General features: G+C 53.7%; 1 protein-coding gene across 2 annotated transcripts in view; it reads right to left on the bottom strand.

The window, feature by feature from the left end:
• SLC39A11 (solute carrier family 39 member 11) overlaps window positions 1-16169 on the bottom strand; it is a 336039-nt gene that overhangs the window by 53620 nt on the left and 266250 nt on the right. For both annotated transcript variants that reach the window (XM_057716107.1, XM_057716109.1), the window contains exon 7: window positions 11731-11800. In XM_057716107.1, coding sequence (XP_057572090.1) covers window positions 11731-11800 — 70 coding nt within the window. The remainder of the gene's footprint in view (window positions 1-11730; window positions 11801-16169) is intronic.

The following is a 16169-nucleotide window of genomic DNA, read 5'->3' as shown; positions in this document are numbered from 1 at the left end:
ACGGAAACAGGGTGGGGTGACCCCCTACGCCTTTCTTCTACACTTTCCTTCTAGAACCCTGGTTCTCACGCTGTGGGGTGCATCCCAGCACAGGGGAGCCTGGTGAGAATGCTGATTTTGGCCTCCATCCCCCACCTTGAGATGGTCAAGGGCGAAAGCGGGCCAGGAGGATGCTAAGGTCAGCGTGCCGAACAGAAGGCTCGGGGCCGCAGCAGTTCCCGGGCCAGGCCAGGTCGAGGGACATCTTGGCCAGTCCTGAGCAGGCAGCGATGGTCTGACATTTGGGAACGGTGTGGCCTTGGGCAAGTCACCTTCCTTCTGTTTCTCTCCTGCATGAAACGAGGCTCTCTGAGGCCTTTCCCAGAGCCAGTGCCAAGCTAGAAGGCCATTATGCGTTTGTAACATGACGTTTGTAACTTGGCCTCTGTGAGTTTTTTCATCACTTCTTCCTTCTCTGCACTGAAAACTATACAACTCAGGCCCTCAGTCTCCCACGAAGCCCCCTGTGCAGGCCTGGGCCGCCTCCCACTCCCCCACCTGCAAGCAGGCGGTCTGACATCATGCAGACAGGGAGCTGGGTGGAGGCCCCCAGCTCTTAGTTCTGGACAGAATTAAAAACCCGACAGCCTATCTGATGGAATTACACCAAAGAAAGGAAATGCGTCTTTTAAGAACAAGTGAGAAGCCAGTGACTGAAGTCCCAAAGAATTTTGTGGTTGGACTTTTTTTTCCCTGTTGTTTGTTTTCTGGCACAATCTGTCTCTGTTTCTGAGCCGAGGGCCGTGTTCGCCGTGACAAAGGCTTCTTTCTTACGACAGTTTAATAGCTCCAGCGCGGGGGACAGCCCTGACTCCCGCGAGCCAGCGTCTGAAGGCGGCCTCTCAGAAAAGGAGAAAGCGGCTGCTTTTCTCCAGTTGGGTCCAAATGGAACTGAGAGAGACTTAAGGGGGGAGAAAAAAAACCAAACCTGAACCTCCTTTTGAAATAGGAAATGAAGGCCAGCAAAGGGGCGGAGAAAACAAATGCATCAGGATGGAGAAGAGGATGGATTTAAGAGCGATGCTCAGAGCTTTCTGTCCACCGCCGGGAGGAGGTGGAGAAAGCTAAGCAGGGCTTGGAGATGCGGATGGAGACTGGGGAGACCCTGTGCATCGTTTCCCCGGGGCCACCATAACCAGGGACCACAAACTGGCTGGCTTAAGACAACAGAGATTTATCCTCACGGTCCTAGAGGGGAGAGGCTCAAAAGCAAGGTGTCAGCAGGGCCACGCTCCCTCTGAAATCTCTAGGGCAGGATCCTTCCTCAGCTCTTCCAGCTTCGGGTGGCAGCTGGCAACTCTCAGCCTTCCTTGGCTTCTGGCTGTGTCACTCTGATCTCTGGTTCCCTCACCGTGTGGCCGTCTTCCCTCGGGGTGTCTCTGCGTGGTCACTGGTGTCCTCCTCTGGGTGTCTTTTCTCCTTGTCTCATAAGGACACCAGTCGTATTGGATATAGGGTCCACCCTAATCCACTGCAACCGGATCTTAACTAACTGCATCTGCAAAGACCCTACTGCCAACTAAGGTCACATTCCCGGCACTGGGGGTTAGGACTCAACATTCTTTTCGGGGGGATGCCATTCTACCACAACACCATCGTTCTAAAAACCTGGGGCCCCCAGCAGCCAACCACCTCCCCTTGTTCTGGAGCCTGTAGGACAGGTAACTCTTGCTGGGGAGTTCTAGCCCCGCCAGTGACCCAGCCCACCAGTCCATCGCTTTCCAGGAGGTGAGGCTGGAAGCGGGTCAGGACCTAACAGCCTCCCAGAGCACCTTGGTACCGTCTCTTTGGAGTTCCTCTCTCCTCCCAGCTTCTTTTCCCCGGTACTTGCTGCCTGGAGGCACCGGCAAGGGTTCTGGTTCCTACTGCAGCAACAAACACCAGGAATGATGTAACACACGACCTTGAAGATGTATATTTGCTGCTAGTGAGGCTGGCTGGAAAATCTGCCACTCCCTGAAGAGTTTTTACATCTACTTCTATTTCCCAACTTGCCCAATGAGATGTAATTTTAAAGACACACTTGATAACAGAATCAGAACTCCTAGCGCCAACACTCAAAGTGCCCATGACGGGACATTAGACAGCTCTTACAATGGCCCTGACCTCACTTCCCACACCACTCTCGGGGGGCCGTTTTCAAGCTTCTGTGGCCATGGGTGGCAGGAGGATGTCAGGGTTAAGGGCACAGGCTCCAGAGCCAGGCTGCCTGGGTTCAAATCCTGCCTCCGCCCTCACTCCCTGTGTGCCTTTGGGCACATTCTGCGGCTGTAAAATGGGCACAGCGATTTCTCACTCCCAGGGGGCTTTACGGAAATACCTGGGAGTCCATGAGCACTGGATCTGCCCCTGGAAAGCACTCACTAAATGTCCCGTAATTGCTGGAGGCGGGGTGGGGTGAGGGAGCTTAGGCAGAGGTGCTAATTCACGGGTTTCCGCAAACCTGCCACTTGCCGTGAGCATGACCTCAGGGAACGTGGATGGCAGGAAGGACTGAGCAGTGCATGTAAACAGCCCATAAAGGCAGCCACTAGTGCCACGCAGCAAACCCACCAATGCGCCCACACGGCCTCGCTCGGCTGGCCCGGCAAAATGCAGTGCAGTCAACACAGCAGCCAGACCGAGCCCTGCCCACGGCTCTGGAAGGCACGGCTGCTTTCGGCCTCTTGCTGCTTGTAACCAGCTGTCCAGGAGGGTGGACAGGGCAGTGATGGGAATGGGGGGGGGGGGGGCGTGCGTGGTGTCTCCAGCTCCTGGGAAAGCCCGAAGAAACGACACGGCTGTTCTCCAAGAGCCTCGCGGGTCCAAGCCTCCCCCCAGGCCTGCCTCGGGCTAGACAGAGCGCACGTTGTGCAGAGCTGGGTCCCCGGTGCCAAGACAGCGAGCCCTGTCGCCAGTAACTTGGGTGGGGGTGGCTGGGGGCCGCGGAGGAGAAGGGGGCCCGGCATAAACAGCTCCTTGTGCCGCCGGTGGGGAGACGCTGCCGCTGGGCAGACTCAGGAGGGCCCTCGGGGCCTCCCTCCTTGTTCTGGGCGCGTAACCTGTGGGGTGACATTCGGGGTCCTGAGAGAGTCCGCAACTGGCGGGGGGAAGCGCAAGAGGGAAGCAGCTCACGCCGACGGGAGGGGCTGCCCACTCTAAAATCACCTATAGAATCAGGCGGGCCGTCGGGGCCGGGTGCAGAGCGGACCACACCCCGCCCCACGTAGCCGGCCCTGCGTCCCGCGGAGGGAAGAGGTGCCCTGGCTCCGTCCCCCGGGCGAGGGGGCAGGATGGACAAACACGAACACGTCCACTGACCAGGATCAGAGCGAGCGCTGACCGCCTCGCCACCCCCGCACTGAGACAGGACAGCAGCATCCGCCCAGCAGGGGCCGGGCGGGCGTGGAGGGAGGGCACGAGGGCGCGGCGTCGGGCACGGAGCCCGAGGGGCGGGAGAGCAGAGCGACACCTGAGCGCCCGTGTCCCCGGCCCCGGGCCTCTGGCCTGCGTGCGGGTCCACGCAGACCGCGGAGGCCACTTCTGGGCCGGTTCTCCTTCTGGGCGGGACGGGGGGAGGGCGTGGGGAGCTCTTGTCCTGGAACCCGGGCTGGGACAGGAGGGGCCGGGCATCTCTCTGGAGTCTAGTGTCTGAAACAGGCAGGCCAGGGGGCACAGCTCACACCCACGCTGTATACAGCCTTCCACACGCCGGGCCCTGTTCCAGGGACTTTGCGCATATATACCCGGTTAATCCTCAGAGCCATCTGTTGAGGTAGAAATGACTGTTATTCCCATTTTGCAGGTTGGGAAATGAAGGCACAGGAAAAAAACAAAACAAAACAACAAGCAGCCCATCAGAGTCGTACAGCCAGTGAGTAGCAGGGCTGGGATGTGAAGCCAGGTTGCCCAGCTCCAGAATCCGGGCTCTTCCATCCCCCCGCCCCCCACCAGGCACCTACACAAAGGGGTGTGCAGCCAAGGAAGCTCAGCGGGAAGCAAGAGCCGCCCACCCCCCAGGGCCCACTCACTCAGCCTCTCATCCTGGTCAGGTCACCTCACAGCCCATCAGATTCTCTAGTAAAGGCCTAGGTCCTCGGCCAGAGACCTAGGAACACACTCGGCTCTTCTGCTTACCAGCTGTGAGGCTGCGGGCAGAGCACCTCTCAGTGCCTCGCCATTCTTGTCTGTAAAATGGGGCGACTCACGGGTCTTCTCATGGAAAAGCCAACGAGAGAACAAGGGGCGAGGACAGCACAACACGGATATCACAGAGCACGCGGCCGAGATCACCCACGGGTGGAACACTCGCCCTCCTGTGCTTTGAGGCCCGAGAGGCAGGGCACCGGCCCCGGGAAGGGCTCTTGCAATGATGACGTCTGGGGAATGGAACTTCCAAGGTTAAAATAAACCCTTGGTCTAATCTGGATCTTTCTGTTTGGACATAGAAGGTCATTTTTAAAACGCCCTGCCTCAAAGAGTTCAATACAGAGTTACCACATGACCCAGCAATTCCACTGCTTAGTACGTACCCAAGACAAATGAAAACCTATGCCCACACAAAAACCTGTACGCTGGTACAGCGACACCATCTGTCGTAGCCAAAATGCCGCAACAACCCAGACATCCAACAGCTAACGCAGTGTAGCCATGCAGTGGAATATTCTTCAGCCATGAAAAGGAATTACAGCCCAGATGAACCCTGAAAATGTGATGCTAAGTGGAAGAAGCCAGACATAAAGGACCACACATGGTCTGATTCCATTTACATGAAACGTCCAGAATCGGCAAATCCGTAGAGACAGAAAGTAGATTTGTGGTTGCCAGGGCCTACGAGGAGGGAGGGAGGGAAGGGGAGTGACTGCTAATGGGTGTGGGGCTTCTTTGGGGGGTGAGGAGAATGTTCTGAAGCAGATAGTGGTGACGGCTGCACAGCTTTGTGGCTATGCCCCGGGCGGAAGCGGGTGGATGGAAGGGGAGGATGCAGGAGGGGAAACTGAGTTGCTCCCAGGTAGGATGGGATGCTCAGCTCTTTACCTTGCCGTCTGGAAGCTGATCGGGGCTGGCTCTGCCTTTGCTCACAGCTGGGTAACATGTCCCTACTTTCCAGGGCTCTGGGCTCAACTGTGTCGTTTAGAGCCTGTGTCCCTGTTTTCCTTGACTTCTCTCAGCTCACACTGCAAACCTCGTTTGGGGCAAACAAGTATTTCATGGCTGTTCATGTCGAGACTTACACCCTGTGACTCAGATGTGCACTAAAAAATTAACCTTATTTCCCCAGATACAATCCTGTCCTACAGCCCCCATGTCCACACAGCAGCAGGAAAAAGAAAAAAGTTAATCCATTAAAAGGAGTTTCGTCTCTTCCAGGATCAGATTCTTTCCCGAGCTAAACTGCTCTCTTTTTGGATACAACTAGGAATTCAGGATTCAAGATTCCTCCCAAGGCTGTGAGTTCCTCTCTCCCCACCCTGAGGTGGCTTCTGTGTACAAGGAAAGATGATAGGGGAAAAAAACACAAAAGAAAATCATAAAAAAAAAAATCACCCTGATTTAGAGAAACTGGATTTTCAACATCGATTAAAACATAGTAGCAGGATAAATTGGAGAGTCAAGGTCATCTTTTTGCTTTAGCCAATGGGACTTAACAGACTAATTTGTACTGAGAACATAATTACCTACTATTGTTGAACAAGGTTTTCGTGAATTTGAATGAAGTGAGAAAGAGAGAAAGAAGTAAGTTCCTGTCTGGGGGCAGAAAGGACTTTGTTCTACCTTGAGTTTATGAGATAATTTCTGGTGATAAATACAGATTCTAAGAGAGAATGATTGGTAGTGAGAGCAGCTTTCTTTCAATGCCTTTACTTTGCGAAATACAAAAGGTGGCATCTCTACAGCAGTCTTCACATGCCTGGGGGACATTTTTTATTGTCCCACGAAGCCTAGTAGTTTTAGAACCACACGTGCAACCCACCTCTCTCATGTGACACACATGGAAACTGAAATGTCGGTAGTAAGAGCCAAGGACCACAGGCAGGTGGCCAGATGCGTGTTACCCAGAGGCAAGCTATGACATCCCACTACCACACGGTGGCACTGCCTGCCCGCCACCACGGCCAGATTCCGCCAGCTCTTAATAATTCAAGGTAAGGCTAGCCGCTGTGTGGGAGGACTGGCAAGAAAAATTTACGGGAAGGAGCTGCCAATAGACGACTCCAGAATTCCAGGCAAGGTAGTTTGCTGGGTTCAAGAGAAGGGCTTGTTTTCATAAAATAAAATGGGAAGTGCAACCTGCTGTTGCAAATAAAGAGCAGCTCGAGACTTTACTTCCAATTCTGCTGACGTGCTGGAAGGGAGGGGAGCTGGGAGCAGAGTGTGAGTGTGGCCGGGTCAGGGTATGTCCCCACACCAGAGTGCCACGTCTCAGGCTAGAGACCACTCTCCAGGGAGCCTAGGCTGGGCTCTGGCTCCCCCCACCCCCAATGGTGAGACCCAGTTCAGTGGGCAGGGAGGAGGTCAAGATGGACAGCCTGGAGGAAGAGACGGTCTTGTAAGGACTCACCAGAAGTCTGGGAACTTGGTCCCGCCACAGGGAGGCCTGGGGGTATCCAGAGACCTGCCTGCTCCTTAAGAGATGCTTGAGTGAACGCTAAAGAAAAAACTTTTATTTCCCTAAGTCCCCTCCCACCACATCAACGAAGTCTCCTTTCGACGGCTCTACCTTTAACTTGCAAACATGTTTTCAGGAATACACTTGAGCAGAAGTAGGGGGACACCTGGGACAGATGGATATGCACATATAGGTCTATGCACAGAGACTCACCCATCAACTGGTTAACGCTGACTAACACCAAGGAAAATGTGTCTACGGCCGTCCTTGGTTCTAAACAAAAGGTTGCTGAGTCAGTTAGCGGCTGCTTTCTTAAATGAGTGTGGATATTTCAACATGCATGTTGGTTTTTAAGCCAGGCAGAGGGATATACCTGGCTTTACTCTTTGATCTGAGGGGCAAACATACACGTCAAAATTTATTTTGATGCCTGCATGTGTAACTCAATGAGCTACATGAGGTCCGAAAGCAGGCTAATCTACCAGGCATCTTTTACTAAGTGTCTGGGTGCTGACTACCGTTGGCTGGTTGGGGCACTTGGCAGATTATAAAAAGGTCCAGGCATATCGTGGGGCTGTGCTCTGTGGATTACACGTGCGTGGTGCACCATGAGGCCTGTGGCACACAGCCTGCTCCGGGATGCTTGCCGTACCTGTCAGATTACAAGCGCCTCTCGACCTGTGCTGAAGTCAAAGCTTAGGTAGGAAGCAACGTGTGAAGCTAAATGCTGAAGCACAAATAGCCTCGCTCTCCCTGCTGGTGGGAATCATGCCTGTGACCGAGTTACATGAGAGCGGGGGGCAGGTTTCCTCTCCGGGGCACGCGTGCTCTGGAGGTAATGACACTTGAGAAAGGAAAACCGCTGAAGCAGCCAACTCCCCAAGGACAGGCAGTTTGAGGAATTTCTTTGTGGGGACACAGATTAGAAAGAAGCAAGCTGTGTTTCCCTTGAACTACAGGCTGCCCTTTGCTGGCTGAGCCCATCATCCTTCAGGGGATGTTGAATTCTGAATGGACCCCCGACGACATAGGCCATCCAGCGAGGGCGGAAGGTGGACCAGGTGGAAGCGGGGGCTGGTGAAGAGGGCTCCAACAGGTGGTGAAGTAACAGCATCTGAACACTAGATGGCAGCAGCCGTACACAAATTACATGCTGGGGACACATCTGCCCTCTTTCCTGGTGTCAGAGCCTTTGACGGTGAACTTGGGCATGGCTGTGTTGCAATAAAATTTCATTTACAGAAGCAGGTGTGGGGCCAGATTTGGCCCACGCGCCACCATTTGTCGACCTCCACACTAAACGAACAGAGAACTCTACCTGGCTCAGCTAGCTTGGTCCCCATGTCCCAGGCACTTGCCAGCTAACATTTTTTCCCCAAATCCACGCAGACTCACCCTTCCTGCCCTCCCCGTTCCTTTCGCCTACTTGTGTGATTACCTATGTCTCCCGAACTTGAATTCTCCCTCCCACAGGACAGCAGGAGCAGCTGACAAACGCCACCTGTTCGTTCTGCGTTTAGAACCCCTTCCTCCCATCAGCCTCTCTTCATCCCCACCATCCTCAGCTCATCCCTTCCCTTCTCCGTAGCTGCGGAGACACGCGGCAGCGGTGTCAACAGTACCTGCTCAATGGCTGGATTCTTCGCCCGGATCTGTCTACCTCCCCCTGCTCACATGGCTCTGTCTACCTCCCCCTGCTCCCCCGCAGATCATTTTCTTGAGTCAGGTTAACGTCTAAATCACGTCTCGGGCTTTGTCATTTCCAGGCATCAGAACTCCCCAGGCTTGTCAGCCTCTTGCTGAAGAACGTACTTTTTTGCTTTGGCCTTCAATCTTACCACCACAGAGCTCCACGCGAACCCCTTCGCGGTGACATCACCTACCCGCTGGCTCCCAGTACTCCCTGCCCTTATCATCTTCGCTTCTCCAAGCCGACAGCCCCCCCACCCCACCCCCGCTCCTATTTTAATGCCACCCATTCTATGAGGTGTCCCTGAGACGGGGGATGACCTTGCCCTTCGTCTGCTGGTTTCTTAGGTAATTTGGTTTGCATCCCTCCCCGTGCTCATCTCACGGCGCCTGAGGGTTTCGCCTCCCCCACTAACCAATTATTTTAGCTATCTCGCTTGTCATTGATTTACAATTACCTCACCCCGAGGTCAGAGTGTGGTCTGACTGGTATTGATCTGGGGGCGGCCTGTCTTTCCCTGTCACACAGTATTGAGAGCAATTTTGGGAAACACGCACAGAGTGTGCTTGGAAAGAATGTTTAAGTTTTTCTAATTGCTGGGTGGGGTGTCTACATATGTCCATTACGTACATCTGGTAACGTCCTATCTATTTTATCAGCGTCAGGGAGAGGAACTGTGCTCCCCACCACGCCTGCGGTTTTGCCTGCTGTTCCCTGCGAGTCTGACAATTTTTCTGGAGCATTTTGAGGCTGATGTTGCTAGAAGCTTACAAATGCGGGCTCATTATGTCATCCTGGTACATTGTTTCTCTTTTCATTAAGTATTTTTTTTTTTTTTTTTTTTTTTTTGGCACACGGGCTTAGTTGCTCCGTGGCATGTGGGATCTTCCTGGAGCTGGGATCGAACCCATGACCTCTGCATTGGCAGGCGGATTCTTAACCACTGCGCCACCTAGGAAGCCCCTTCATTAAGTATTGACCTTTATTCTTTCTGTGCCTTTCTGCCTTAAAGTCGGCTTGGTCTGATGCTGAAATGGTAATACCTGCTTTCTTTTGATTAGCATTCACCTTCTGTCTCTTTTCCATTCCTTTATCTTCCACCCTTGCACGTCGTCGTGGTTTAGGTGTGTCATTTGTTCATTACACAGAACTGGAATTTTAAAAAGCAAAACCTCGCTCTTTCAAAAGATGTATTTAATCGTCCGATGACTGTTTTCGCACCCCTCCCCCCACTATTAGCCAGTCTTTCTCTTTTTTTTCCCTCCCTCCATCCCTCCCTCCCTATCCTTCCAGAAAACCCTGGTCTGTAGCACGAGCGAAGGGCAGAGGAGGCTTAAAAGCCTTGCCTGGGGGGTGCTACGCATTTTACCACTAAAGAGAAAGATGAGAGGAATCTGAAAGGAAGACCCCAAATCACAAACCATACATGGACTTATAAGTGGGGAAGCCAGGCTGAAGGGCAGGGTGTGCGTGAGGTCCGCCTCCGTCCCTGTCTGTGGGCCGCACTGCATGGACGTGCCCTCTGCACATCCCACCCCCTCCCTGCCTCCCGACACCCTGGACACAGCGGGGATTGGGGCAAACCTCTAACAGCTCTGCCCACCGGCTGCGCCAGGGGTGAGAGGAGTGCAGGGGCGTAACACCATCCCCTGCCCCCCTGCCAAGAACGCCTGCTTATCCGAGGGTTTAGTGAGGCTGAAAACCCCCAGTCCTGTCCCGCAAGCCCGATCCCAGCTGCAGAGTTCTGTTGGGGGTTTATGTGACTCCGAGAGGATCTGTCTGGTCTAGGGAAGCGGGGAGCTGGGTTACAAAGGCTTCGGCGCGACTGTCTTCAGAAACATGAAGATTAGCAGAAACGGCAGGTGACAGAATAGAAGGACATTGGAGTTGACATCTTGATGTCGCGGGAGGAGACATGGTACCACCAGACAGGAAGCCTGGCCCCTGAGCACAAGGCCCGGGGCAGGGCTGTCACTTGCCGGCGCAGACATCTCCAGAGCGGGTGCAGCTCCCCGAGTTCTGGGAGGACCTGGCCTTCGGATGCTTAAGGGGTCGGCCCCTTGGGGCTCCACAGCCCCCCCGGGACACGGCCCACCCCTGATGTTCCTTGTGGTCTAAACCACGTCAGGATCAAAACGGCTGTGTCAGGAGACAAAAGCCCAACTCCCCCTCCCCAAGCCCGGGGCAGGAAGAGCAGCCTGCCAGCCATGGTGAATCATAACTAGCCCTGGATTGGGGGACATTTCTCACATTCTAAAGGCTTCTCCCCATCCACTTGCCCTGTGATTTTCGCCATAGGCATCTTGTTAAGGATGACCCTGGAGTCAGGGCGAGGGAGTGACTTCGGCGTCTGACAGGCAGGAAGAGGAGGAGAGAACGGGGGAAGTTTCCACCTAGAAGGTACACTGCACACACAGGGGTCCCACAGCAGCTGAGGAAATTGAGGACGGGAGGTGATGGGGCGTAAAGATCCCCCAGGAAAGATCGAGAACAAGGCGGGGGTGGGGAAGGGATTCCATTAGGGATTAGTTCCTGGCAACAGGAGGGGGGGAGTCGATTTTGGGATTGTACCAGTCCAAGGGCAGTGGGATGAGCTCGACACAGAAACCGGTGGTCCCTGGACCATCTCTTCGACCTGAACTATGTTTTCAAAATAACTGTGATTTCGAGCTCCTTTAGACACGCATGCGTGTGCTGACCGTTCGAAGTTCACCTCCCTTCTCACCACCCCCACTGTTTCCACCTGACTCTGCACTCACTTCTGCTACCCCTTAGTCCCCTAGAAGCATCTGCGTTTGCTGCCCTAGGATGGGAGGCTCCACGCCCACTCCGCTTCAGCCTGGAGGCTGGGGTATTCCCGGTTTTATGTGCACTGGAGGACCAGGTAGCTCCTCTCCACGTGCCTCTTTGTGGTCCCAGGGCTGTAGCCTTATTAGGCCCTGTAATTCAAGAGCGGGGGAGGACAGGAAGAAGTGCCGCGGTTGAATCTGCGGATGCAGAACCTGCGGGTGTGGGATCCGCGGATCCCGGGGCCCGACTGCGGTACTAGAGCACTCACAGATTTTGGTATCCAACGGCGGGCGGGTCCTGGAACAAAACCCCCCAGGATGCTGTCTTTATCATATATTTATACATTCAAAGCGTTTGCAGAACTGCATGCGATCATACCCGTGGTGGGTTTGCACAATGGTTACGCATCAGACAGATCACTGGGAAACTCGGTGTAAACCTTCTTCTTGATGGACCACCTCTCTCAGGCACAAGCCCCCCTGACCTCCTCCTCGTCTCCACCAGGCACGTCTGTGGGGCTGGAGGTGCTGGGCAGGGACGGGCAGACGGCTCTCCCGAGGGAACGGCACGTGGGGACCCCCGGGGGCAGTGCCACGCTCTAAGGCACTGGGGGTTGGCTTACCTGGCGCTCTCAAAGGTGGCAGATGCCGTCTTTTCCACAGCTCCAAATCCAACTCCAACAGCAAGGCCCTCTGAAACAGACATAAAAAAAGGACAAGGGGTTAGGAATCATTTCTCTATAATATATGCATATGTTGTAGAATCGAAGCTTGCTCAGAAGGCAAAACCGGCAGACTCCCGTGGGCTGGACTAGCGCTGCCCTCCTCCTGGGGCAGGCGATGGCCCGACTCACTTGGTGGGGGAACCCCTGGGACACCATGGAACCAGTTACACACGTCATCACACTGGCAAATCCCCTGGTCTTTTCTGCATACTTCATAGTTACTCAACAGGCTTATACTTACTCAGCTGTCAAGAACAGGCAATTTCTTCACTTCTTCCATAAGAAGTCAGAACAGCATTTCGATGCGACACAATACAGGTTAAAAGCAGATCTTGCTAAAGCTAATCTCTGAAATGGGATTAGCTGCTCTACTTGCAAATGCATGTAAAAGAACTCCATGGAAAAAAAGTGGATCTTACCGTTTTAAATGTCATTGGATTTTTTCCATTATGTGTTGATTTTGCTATTTAGAAACTGGAAGTCTTTGAGTCCCAGAGCTCATCTGAATTTGACCGTTTTAATCCTTTTTGTTAATTAAAAAATGCTTGCCATTTCATCCTCATCACTACATCACGTGAGACTGCATGAGGTTGCCAGTAACAGAAAATCCACAGGCCAGCAGCTTCAACCAAGGGCCAGCAGACTCTAGACCAGGGGCCAAACCCCGCCCACTGCCTGCTTTTGTGTGGCCTGCAAGCTAAGAAGGACGTTTACATTCGTAAACAGTCCAAAACAATCAAAGGAAAAGGAATATTTCATGACACAGGTATATTATACGAAATTCAAAATTTAGTGCCCATAAATAAAGTTTTAATGTGTGTCGATGAATTGTCTGTGACTGATTTTGTGCTATGTTGGCAGAGAGTAGCGAGAGTCCAAATCGCCCGAAAACCTAAAATATTTACCATCCGGCCCTTTAAAGAAAGTTTGATGACCCCAGACCGAAACACACAGGGTTTTATTAGCTCGTGTGACAGGAAGTCCAAGGTTGACATGGGGCCCAATGACGTCATCACAGACGTTGATGAGCAAGGACTGTTGCAGTCTGCTCTGAGACGGTGTGACCACAGCGTAGCTTGAAGCTTGGGGATGGACCATGATCTTCCAAGTCCTGTCCAATGGGAGTGAGCTTGCCAAGTTCACCAACGCCCTGTCTACGATCAAATGTGGACAAGCCGCGCTGGTCTACAAGTATCTGATGGAGAGGTAAGAAAGTCTATGAAAAGAGAGAGAGGAAAAGAGAGAGAGAAGGAGGGAGGGAGGGAAGAAGAAAGAAAGAAGAAGGAAAAAAGGGAAGGAAGGAAGGAAGGGAGGGAGGGAGGGAGATAGGGAGGGGGGAGGGAGGGGAGGGAGGGAGAAAGGGAGGGGGGGAGGGAGAAAGGGAGGGGGGAGGGAGGGAGGCAGAAAGGGAGGGGGGGAGGGAGAAAGGGAGGGGGGGAGGGAGGGAGGGAGGGAGCGCCCCAGTGGCCTGGGATCAGTGGGGCAGAAGCACAACGTTAAGGCCCTTCCTGACATCTATGGGCGAGGCTAACACCCGTCCGAATAGGAAAGAGAATAACCAATAGAATAACCAATATTCGTCGAAATCAAGATGGAGGGCTTGGGGCCAGAAGGAACTTTTGCTGTGAAGAGGGAAGAGGTCAAAATCTACCTCGTGATAAGGGCTTGTCTTCTTTTGGGATTCACGGCCTCTTTTTGGCCATGTGTCCTGTTTAGCTGGAGGGGGTCCAGGACACGGGCATTATAATGACGGCTCTGGGAGACTTGTCCCGTGGTGAGGTCAAATTGCTCACCCGTGATCCAGTTTGCTTCGTCAAGAGACCACAATGAGGTCTGGCGCCCAAAGACCCTGCTAAGGTATAAAGTGTTCCACTTTGCCCCACCTCACCCTTGTGCTCTGTGCTTTAGGTCCTGTGGGGACCTTGCGGGGCAGCTGTGGCCACTGAGGCTGCTGGTTGAGCATCTGGGATTCTGATGCCTCAGCAAGCATCTCCCCACATTTCTCATAACAACCAACCGTGGTGTACAGAGTCCTGGACCTCAGAGGTGGCGGGAACCCCAGAGACCATCTGGCAGGACTCCCAGGCCACTGCCAGATTCAGAAGCCAGGGGTTTGGGGAATCCTGCCGAAACCAGACAGTGGGATGGAGGCTCCTGGGCCCGGCCTCCCAGCCTGCAGGGCACGCAGAACTGCGGGCTGCAGAGAAGCCCTCGCTACAAGCGCTCCACGAACGCGGCCGGCAGAGCAGCCGGACTTCTCAAAATTGAGATTTTACATTTGTATTTATTTTTAAGGCAACGGACATCAATTCTTAATGAAGGCTGCGTCTTCGTTCACCAAGCCTATCCTAGGGAATGTCTCTAGCTTCCAAATTAGGCCTTGCATTCAAGATCTTAGCCTCTCTGTGGTCTATCTCTTGAGAAATGAGGGGCTGGCGGCCCTTTCCAGGCCACGCCCTGAGCTAGAAGCCAGGAACTGAAGGCAGGAGCCGTCACCTCCACTCTGCAGATCGTAGAGGAGAGGGGACGAGGAGCTGGTCTGAGCGCCCAGCTGGGCTCCGATTCTGAGGTCCAGGCTCCTCATTCTTTATAGCTGCCTGTCCTTCTCTCTCTCTTTCAGAAATTTCCTCCGAGGTTGGACACTGCAGAAGCCACCGCTCCAGGGAGGGGTTTGGATACAAGTTCAACACTTGCAGCTTTGCCGGATGAATCCGACAAGCTCTAAAAAGAATAAGTGTCCTAGGTGAGGTGCCGGATATTGTCGAGAGCTGAGTTTCAGGAGGGGCTAGGATGGACATGTCTGAGGACTTCAGGCATCCTTTCCATCAGAGAGGAGGCAGCCTCTTTTTGCGCAGCCCTTGACTCTCAGGAGCTGTCCATAGTCAGAGAAGATAACGTCAGGGGACATCTGAGATGCTTCCATCTGGCCGGTCTCTGCCTTCGGGGAGCCCAGTGTTTACACACCTGCTCTTCTCAACCTTGTTTTGTACCAGCACGGCCCAGACCACAACCCACTCCCACTGGTAAGTGTGGGTCTCCAGGGCAAAGTCCTTCATCAGACGTCAAAAGCCAGGCAGAGACTGACCAGGGGTTTCCCGACATCAGAGGGGCAAATCCCCTCCCTTAGGAAAAAAACTTGCTTTTCTAAACCATAAGCACAGCTGGTGGCTCTTTTGTTAAAGATTTTGCTCTAATTAGTCATTTTAATGTTAACGATAGTGCAGCCCTGACAATGGGACTTACATTAATGAGCAAACTCACCCTTTCTAGTTGTTTAGCAAGCAGCCTCGCACTTGACTTACTAATGCTCACAACAGGAGGCGGGAGGGGGGGTTACCCAACTAATGCAGGAGAGAAAGGGCTCACCCACAGTGACACGGTGTGGAGGGACAGAGCCAGGCTTGACCCTCAGTCCCCCAGCACCCCCCCCCCCCAGTTGGCTGACAGGGGTGGGAGGCAAGGCATCTGAATACCTGTATCGTAAAGAGGTTCAAGAGCAAAGTGATGGCATCCTGCCTCTGCCCCGCCCTGTACCTTGGCTACGCCCACAGTGGGTACCACATCCCACCCCCCCCACCCCCGCCAAATGCACACGCTGCCCTAGGAGGCGGCCAACTCAGTTTCCCCCTCGATTTAGAATAAAGGAGAGGGAGAGAGAGTAATTGTTACCGTCTCTGAAGGTGGAGGAATATCTGAGAGCAACACTAATGAGAAACCGAGACAAATGACCCACGCGGCAAGAATGCACATGAGGAGGGAAGGCAGATCCTGAAGGCCAGCAGACGGTAGAAAGAACCCGCTGGGTGAAAGAGAGCAGAGGAAAAAATGCGACTGGCGTTCACACCCCAGGTCTTCCACCAAAAGTGCAAATCAGGGAGGTAATTAAGACAAGACTTCAAAGCGGCTGGAATATTGTTGGTAACAAGCCAGGCCTCTCTTCACAGCTGCCGCCATTAACTCAGAGGCAGAGAGAAGGAAAACAGACTCCCAAACCTGGGATGATAAGCCTCTGGGATGCAGGGCAAGGCACAGTCCTGAGGGCAAACTTGAGAATAAGCTCTAAAGCTGTTCGGCCTGGTCCAGTCTTCTGGGGGCGGGGCGGGGGGGGGGGGAGTAGGGAGGGGGCAAGGTGGGTGTTCCTGCCTCTCTCCATCTTCCCCTCTCTCCTGAATCTCCCTCTCTCCGTATCCTCCACAGGCAGGGCGGGGCGGTGGCGGGGAGGGGGACACGGGCTTTTTGTTGGGACAGACCCGGGCTCAAATCCTGGTGTATTAGTTGAGGTTCTTGTGAAAAGGAAAGAGGGATGAACACTGAACACGCTTTGCTTACAGGATGGT

This window comes from Hippopotamus amphibius, chromosome 17, assembly GCF_030028045.1.
Source record: "Hippopotamus amphibius kiboko isolate mHipAmp2 chromosome 17, mHipAmp2.hap2, whole genome shotgun sequence".
Taxonomy (NCBI): domain Eukaryota; kingdom Metazoa; phylum Chordata; class Mammalia; order Artiodactyla; family Hippopotamidae; genus Hippopotamus; species Hippopotamus amphibius.
The sequence above is the reverse complement of the archived record's forward strand: the minus strand, read 5'-3'. Positions and strand labels throughout refer to the sequence as shown.